Source organism: Trichoderma aggressivum, assembly GCF_033847375.1.
Source record: "Trichoderma aggressivum f. europaeum strain CBS 100526 chromosome Unknown scaffold_111, whole genome shotgun sequence".
Classification (NCBI taxonomy): Eukaryota; Fungi; Ascomycota; class Sordariomycetes; order Hypocreales; family Hypocreaceae; genus Trichoderma; species Trichoderma aggressivum.
The window spans coordinates 1-8,042 of record NW_026946476.1 but is presented as its reverse complement, the minus strand read 5'-3'; the positions used below and the strand labels follow the sequence as shown (position 1 = coordinate 8,042).

Below are 8,042 nucleotides of genomic sequence, written 5' to 3'. Positions count from 1 at the left end.
AATTGAACATCTCAAACAGTTTATTTATACAGGACCCTTAAACGCCTTTGTATTATTTAGCCGTTGATTAAAATAACCTGGGTAATTAGTGTCTGTTTAGTCCTATGAACAGCCTGGGTGATCGGTATTTATTCAATTTTAGGAATAGCCTAGGTAATTGGTGTCTGTCTAATCCCAGGAATAAGGAACAGCCTGGGTGATTGCTTATTTATAACTATAAGAATCTCCTTTGTATTATTTAATATAGACCGGTCCGTTACACTATATATTGCTGCTTTTACATATTATCCCATTCGTTTAACGCGTCTAACATAGCGGCCGAGTTGGTTCCCTCTTTATTATCCTATTCGTTTACCGTTAGTACGCTCTCAATAATACCGAACTGAATGTCAGCAGTCCTCTTTACTTCAAACCAACTGCTGGCCACGCGGCTGGGAAATAATCTCTGGCACCAAATTCCCTGAGTCCAGGGTAACTGTCGTGCCTCCTGCTTCTTGGCCTTAATGTTGCTACCTTTCATCTAATCATTAACCCAATCGTGATGCTTTCTATAATATCGTTGCATAACCCTAACCTCGCGTGTAACATATCGGTATGTGCAGCACCGTAGCCCATCGCGTTTTAGTGCCTGTACATGCGGGATGGGTGGCACTCGATCTGGCAACGGATACTCTGCTAATTGTTGTTGGTTCTTGATTAAACTGGGAATTCTTTGTATTTCCTGGATAATAGCTTTTCGTGTTGCTGGCTGGATTGTGGTGTGATTCTTCGCTAAATATGTTCCGACCTCGTTTATAATACATGCCCATCGACATTCTTAATAAAATATAAATGGATATTGATTATTGTATATAAATGGCTCTATGCCTTTGCTCTAGCATATGTTAACGCTGGGAACGGAATTGTTATTGTGCCTATATAAAGGGGATATAACCGGTGGTTGTGGTTGTGGTAACAAAGTCCTATCATTAATTCAGCAGATTATAGCGTCTATATAGTATAGTAGCAGTAGTAACAGCAGTAGTAGTAATTCCCCCTTAATTACTTCTAAATAATCTCTGCTATTATCCCCTTATTGCGAAGTTGCTGCCAGGTAGCAGGGAACCCTTGGTTAAGGATATTCTTCTTAATCTCCGGCAAGCACTTCTGTATCAGCCAAGCAATCCGGAACTCATCAGGCAGCGGGACCGGAATCTCGCCAAGGGTCATCTCGAAGCGGTAGAAGAAGCTTTGAAACCGTTCATTCTCTCGTTGCTGCATGCGATCTAGCACTGCAGTTGCTTCCAAAGACCGGGTATCCGCATCTTTGCTAGAGCTCTCACACCACTCCAGATTATCCGCATCTTTGATACAGCTCTCACACCACTCCAGATACTCGGGGTAAGTCATGTTGCCGTATGATCGATTGAGATCCCCGTTATAATAGCAGGTCCATCTAGGCTTCATAACCCCCTTCAAGCAGTTGCTAGCATACTGAATCTTCTGCTTGTCGTCTTTGAATTGACCAGATCTAAGTTCGAAGTGGCTGTTTAATTCGGTAATGTAGATTTGTAATTCCATCCAAGTCTCGCCCTTAAAGGATGGGGTAGGCAGCTGGATCTTCCCCCAAACGGTGCTACTTTGTTTCTTCGTTTTATGTGCGAGTTTGCTGTTATAGTCCTGCAAGATAGCTGGATCAAGGTCTATGGTATCATTCTCTTGTTGAGCTTGAAGGTATTCAATTATCTTGCGTTTCTTCTGGGCCTCTACAGCCCTAAAGGTGCGTTCTCGTAGCTCAGCCATAGACATGGCTTGCCAATCCTGATTATCCGATTGCATATTGTCTAGGGTGGAAGAGGAAGATTGAATATCTTAATGTTGTAACTTAGGGGGACCCTTGTTGTTAAGATTTAGGATTTACGGGTCTTGTGTAAATGATACGGATATGTGTTAGACTGTTGCCGCTGGTTATGCTATTATGCTTGCTTGTGCAGTCTTCTTGCCTTTTTAAAGAGAGATGAATGTTAATTATAAGATAAACTTAATTTTCCAAAGTAAGTTTTTCCATAGGTATACATAGCGGGCCGAATATTAATCCGAATAGGAAAGGTAAAGGTCTTACGCAAAGCTAACCGTAAGCAATAAACTTAAAAACCCCTCAGTATTTTAGTACTAACCCATAACTAAATATAAAAGTCTCACTGTATTATACAACTAACCCTAACTACACGCAGTCCTTTCTTCAGCCAGATAGTTATTATCCCACAACCTAAGGGGATCTACTCATAAGCAACGAAGACTTCGCCGCTGCACCTAGCCCTGCCAGGATAACGACCATGTCTATCGTCTCAGCTACATTGCATTACCTTCTCAAACTGCGCCGCTGCCTCCGACCCTGTCAGATTAACGACCATGCTAGAAGATAGGTAAACTACAATACACTGATTAGTTATGGCTGAAGGCTGTCCGCTGCCCCCGGCCCTGCCAGGTTAACGGATATGTCGCTCAGGTAACTAATACTTATTCCTCGATCCCCGATTGGCGATCTTACCGTATGATCATATCCGGGTGATCATCGTCATCCAAGCTTGGCCGATTGTGTAGGTGGAACTGATAAAAGCTAGACCACTTGTTTTGCTGCTTGCGTGGCTGCTGCGATTTATCACTCTCTCTAGTCTGCTGCTTAAGCGGCTGCTGCTTTGGCTGCTTGGGCGGCTGCTGCCTAAGTGGCTGCTGTATTTTATTAGCTGGTCTCTGGAATCTTTTGCTGCGTTATTTTCGTTACTTTGCTTCTTACCTTCTTCTTCTTTTTAGCAAGGTTTGTTCGGGCCGGGCTGTGCATCGTCGGCCTAGCAAGGCGTATCGGCAGAACAACATCGATGGGTATTATTATATCGCTCGCGCTTGCTGAATTGTCGTTAGGTATCAAGCTTCGGGCTGCTCTCCTTCCTTTCCAATATCTACCAAGACCTAGGATTTGGCTTTCCTCTTCGCTGCTGTCTTCGGTCTTGGAGAATATCTGGTATTTGGAAGCTGGTGACAGGACGCGTGGATATTGTAACCGGCTGCTTCCACTATCGCTTGATTTGATTCGCCTTACTTCTCGATCCCCGGAAGCTTCGGCTTCAGACTCTCCTGATCTCTTCCGTTTCTTCGAGGGCTCGGGAACTATTGGTGTTAATGGCGTCGTGGGTGCTGCTCGGAGAGCATACTCGAAGTGGGTTGGTGTAATATCGGGGCAGTCTATCTTGGCCCTTTTGCGTACGACAGCGAGGTTGTTTTCGAGCTTGCGTTTATACATTTTGAAGAATTTGACTGGTATGGTGATAATTATAACGCGGGAGATGATGGAGTGGGAATAGCGGTGAGTTTGGGACAGTTATGTGACAGTATATATAATTCAGCCAGTGATTACTTTACAAATGAGGGGTATTTTATTACAGGGGCTTAGGTAAAACCTTTTATCAGTAATATGCAGCGGACCAGTGTATACTTGGCATTGTAAAGTACCTTCTCGAGGTAATAAACTGCCCTGTGGTTGTTGTCTATTCTTGGTAACGAGGGCAGTGTGTCATGGTTGTTGAACTTTGCGAGATTCTAGTGGCCCGGGCCCCTAAACAAGGCGAGACCGACGCGTCAAAGAGCCCCCCGGAGATCCCAAGGGCCAGGGGAAGCTGCAACTGACTGGTATAGGCTGACGGTTTCGATGAGGCGTATAGCGAATGTGTTGGCCTTGAACTTGCCGGCTTCACGGGGGATACCGCGGTCGACGCCGCCCTTGAAGCCGTTCAGGTTGGTCGCCGAAGGCGATATGATTCCGGTCTTTGGAACGCCTCCCCCAGAGTCTAGGCGGGCTTTGCGCCGACACTACGTCGAACTGGCGCGCCAGTCAAACACCCATCACACTTCTCTCGAAAGGACCCGCTCGCTCTCCTACTCTCTGCGATGGGCATACGAATCAATCGTCGCCATCCAGCCCGCCGGCGACCTCGTTATGCTCCGAGTTGCCCCAGGCAGCCTCTGGCCCTTGCGAAAGCCCCCCATGTCGCTCAGCTTTGGTGACTGGATGACCTCCCAGCACGTTGGCCTTGAATACGATGCCGGCTGGATCGCCGGCCTGCAAGACGCGACGTTCCAGAGCCTGCTCCAAGAAGAGACTCCGCGGGGCTTCCTTAACCGCACAGCCGTAGGCGCCAACCACGCCACCACCGTTCTTTGGCTGGTTGATCAGACAATCGAGAGAACCGAGACCACCGCTGCCGACGGCCGCAATGACCTTTGCACCTTCCATGGAGGCGGCTCGATGGAGTTCGTCGAGGGTCCTCGCGATCTTCCTCACGGGAGTGGGTTGACAACTGCCTTCTCTATTGCATTTAACAGAAAACTTCTGGCTTTTTACACGGCAAATGGGTTGGAAGCAAATAGGAAAAGGTTCAATGTCCTACCTCGCCAGCAGATCACTTGCTCTACACCAGCTGGCCGTTAACCGGCGGCCTGGGGCCGGGAGGAAGGCATTATGTAAAGGCAGCCGTACTCTTAGACACTGATTTCTTTTCTGCGGTCCCATTAGATGGCTCGTATCTGGGGTACCGCCACAGGTGTACTACCACCTAAGCTTGTCTACTCGACTGCTCATCATGACCCAAGTCCGCTACTCTAATCGCCTCTCTTGTTAATAGGCATCCCGCTCTCCGAATCCCACGTAATTCTCGAGTCATCAGACTCATACCCATCTGGCAGAAACGATGACAGGCGGTAGAAACCCCGGGGGTCTAGATCTGGAACACCCGCATAGCCAAGCTCGTCTTGCCCTTCCCCGCATAGCATTCTGGGCATCTGCTCTTCGTGATCAGAAGGCTCATCGTTGCTCGGCGGCTCGGCGGGGTTGAGAATATCGGCAATGGGCATCGGGATGTCCTATATCGTGTCAGTCGAGAGGTTAACCCTAAGGGTATACCTAGAGTCCTATAGTAAGAGCGGCAACGTGCAGCCAAGGGGCATACCGTGCGTGTAAGGAGCAACTGGATTTGTCCCACTGCATCATGGCGACTATGTAAAAGGCCCAGCTGGACAAGCTCGGGCGAGACGGGGTTAGGTAACTTTAGTATACGAGGATTCAGCACTTAAGGCCAGTTATACCTCGCCAGACACTTCGCTCGGAACGTATACTTACGCGGTCGCTTGTTGTCGCCCATGTGATGACGTTAATGAGCTTGATGACCAGCGGGGGGTAGTGAGCGCCTAAGCTGCTGAGGGAGAAGAGGGAGATGCACAGCCCACCCACGCTGGCGCAGTATTGGCACTTGTCCGGGAATCTTACGCCGTCTAGGGAAGATGTCAGCGGGATGATTGAGCAAGTGTGTCAACAGCCATTGGCTTCAAGGTTACCTTCCGCGTCCGCGCAACGCTGGCTTGGTAAGCTGGCTGGATTTCCCCGAGTAATGGCGACTGCGTGTCGGAGACACCAGTGGTCGACCAACCGTGGGACTCCGGCCAGCACAGAGTAAGATTCGTCTTCCATCGATGGCGTTATAGGAGGGCACGGACAAGAGAAAGGGGGAGAGATTAAAGCAAACGCTCCAGGGGAGAAGCCAGTTATTTATGTTAATAAACATCTAGGGCACTCCTGCATTATGTAACACTTAAGCTATTATAACTATTTATAATTATCTTATGTCTCTTATTCTATTATTAGAAATAGTTTGGAAGTTATCTTGTAATTATCTCCCTAGTTGAAGCACTTGGGCCATTAGTGAACCGCGCTTTACCAACGTACAGCAGCATCTATTCTAGCCTGTTTAAAGTACTGTACTAATTAAGTCCCTGGGCTTTGAGTGAACCGCGCTCTGCCAACGTACAGTAGTATCCATTCCAGTCTGGTCGAGGTGTTATGCCAGTTGAAGCCCCTGGGCCCTTGGTAAACCGCGCTTCACTTATGGTTAAGGCTCAAGGAGATAAGAAGCAGGCCCTATAGCAGAAGGCTTGACCTAGGAAGATTGCTCGCACACCCGGAGTGGATTTAACCCGGCTATGTTTTGGCTGAGCTGTTTGTCCCTTGCGCTTGGGGATGACCTTACCTCGGCCGTTCTTGAGACAGGCGTTTCAACCCAGACAGGTTTCTTCTGACTGATTCGTCGTGCATAACCTCTTGCCTATGCTTCGTCCTGGGGATCTACCACGGGATTAATAACGCTAGGCTTAAGATCCCCGTCACACCCTAACACGTATAGTCGCAACCAGGGAGCCTACACAACAGGCACAGCTGGATTAATGTTAATCCTTCTAACCAATCAGAGGAGGATCGAGAAACATTCTCTCGATCCAACGCAGGATCAATAAAACAAATATCGATCCACGAACGGATCGATAAATGTGACGTCCCGACCCAATGCTCTAGTAGTATAGGGTAGTTCCCAAGGTAATAAGCTAAGGTCGATTAGTTTATGTTAGCAGAGAGGACAGGAAGTAACCTTGAGCAGATGTAATTACGAAGTGAGTAAGATGTAATAAAGATTTAGTCTATATTTAATCTTGATGCTTTATTAACGACTGTCTATCTAACTTATCTAAAGAGTGTAGAGAATCGAATCTTATATATCTAGTCGTTCCTGGTGGCTTACTTTTGGGATCGTAAGCCTGAGTATGGGATCACTTTCACAAAGGTAATCCGTCTAGGGTAGCTCACGATCTATTCGTCGATCCTGTGTTAATTAGTTATTTAGATCTAGTGTTCTTCCGGGGTATATTTATAATGTATTTTCTCAATTCTGGATCAGGCTGTAATAATAAATCATTTATTAATCCAGTCTAGCACAGCTGAATATATAAGTTTCATTCTCCACGCTTATTTAGAATAGTTAGATGGCTAGTTGTGGATACAAAATAACGCTTAATTATACCTACGGAGTATTATCTACTAGTTATGTGAACACCTTACTTACTATTCCTTGTTAATTGCCCGCCAGTCCAGCCTGGCCTATCCGCCAACATAAACCTAACACAAGGGTTGTCCCTTGGGAAACCCTCTAATACTAATACTATAGGAGCTCAGCTTATCACAAAAAGGGAAAAAAGGGAAAGGTAACTATGTAAGGTAAAAGGCTATAATATTCAGATTTGTTCTTTTTAACATACCTCTTGTATATTAAAATACAAAAGTTTTAAGTTATTTGAACTTCTCATCATTAATATACTATAGCTCATAACCCTACATAATAAGGGAGGTAATAGCCATTAAATCTAATCACCTACAAGGGCCTATACCAAATATACTAGGCAATAGCTACAATACTCAGAATCGCCACTCTCAACACCTGCCTTCCATACCAAGATACAGAGAGCATTAGTTTAACAAAACTATCGTCACTTGCATTGCATAAGCGCTAAATCCCAATACCTTAAGATCCGGCCACTAAAGCCCCCAGAACCCAACATCCCTCTGCCGCGAGCCAGGAGGCCATTTGCTGGAGGACTTCAACCATTGCGGCGTCCATGCTCTCAGCGGTTTCTCCTCTTGCACAAGGGGCGGCGCCAGGGCGGCGCCGAGAAGCCATCTACCGAAGTATTTGGCTGCTGGGCTTACCCTAGCACGTTACCGAGCCGCTTCTGCCGATAGCATCATTGGGGTTCCAAAGGTTGCCCTAACTATAGCAGGCATCCTCCGTACGGCGAGCACCCTGGGGCGCCGCTGTCGGGAGGGGCGACAATTAGCTATGACCGATCGCTAGCGAGACGCGGAGCCTGCAAGCCTGTTCAAAAGGCCACGAACTAAAAGCCTGCAAGATATGGTACAATTGGACGCAGATTTAATGTCATGCCCGGGACAGCAGTTCCCACTAGCACCTAGTAGCCGTGTCCACTGGTGTTCTATTCTGTGACCTACTATAGCCTACTATACTAGGTTTAGCATAAGTAGAGACATATATATATGCCCTTGTATATTATTTAATAGCGGCGTGGTTAATAACCCTCCCGGGCAACCGGGCCAGTCTACCAACGCCCCCCCCCCCCGTAGCAGCTAAGGCTATTCCCGCTAACCCCCCCGTAGCAGCTGAGGCTATTCC

General features: G+C 47.1%; 4 protein-coding genes across 4 annotated transcripts; 1 reads left to right on the top strand and 3 right to left on the bottom strand.

Annotated features, from left to right (window-relative positions):
* Nucleotides 1-1,047: 1,047 nt before the first annotated feature.
* Triagg1_10992 (uncharacterized protein) lies at nt 1,048-1,818 on the bottom strand (the record flags this gene model as incomplete). The annotated part of the gene is made up of 1 exon (XM_062895124.1): nt 1,048-1,818. One exon carries the CDS (start codon nt 1,816-1,818, stop codon nt 1,048-1,050), a length of 771 nt encoding a protein of 256 aa, XP_062750055.1.
* Nucleotides 1,819-2,526: 708 nt separating this feature from the next.
* On the bottom strand, nt 2,527-3,280 carry Triagg1_10991 (uncharacterized protein; the record flags this gene model as incomplete). The annotated part of the gene is made up of 3 exons (XM_062895123.1): nt 2,527-2,712; nt 2,777-2,886; nt 2,944-3,280. The coding sequence occupies 3 exons, from the start codon at nt 3,278-3,280 to the stop codon at nt 2,527-2,529; spliced, it is 633 nt and encodes a 210-aa protein (XP_062750054.1).
* Nucleotides 3,281-3,685: 405 nt separating this feature from the next.
* On the top strand, nt 3,686-4,465 carry Triagg1_10990 (uncharacterized protein; the record flags this gene model as incomplete). The annotated part of the gene is made up of 1 exon (XM_062895122.1): nt 3,686-4,465. One exon carries the CDS (start codon nt 3,686-3,688, stop codon nt 4,463-4,465), a length of 780 nt encoding a protein of 259 aa, XP_062750053.1.
* A 170-nt stretch (nt 4,466-4,635) lies between these two features.
* Triagg1_10989 (uncharacterized protein) lies at nt 4,636-5,500 on the bottom strand (the record flags this gene model as incomplete). Its single annotated transcript, XM_062895121.1, has 4 exons — nt 4,636-4,896; nt 4,983-5,078; nt 5,153-5,304; nt 5,368-5,500. The coding sequence occupies 4 exons, from the start codon at nt 5,498-5,500 to the stop codon at nt 4,636-4,638; spliced, it is 642 nt and encodes a 213-aa protein (XP_062750052.1).
* Between the last annotated feature and the right edge of the window lie 2,542 nt (nt 5,501-8,042).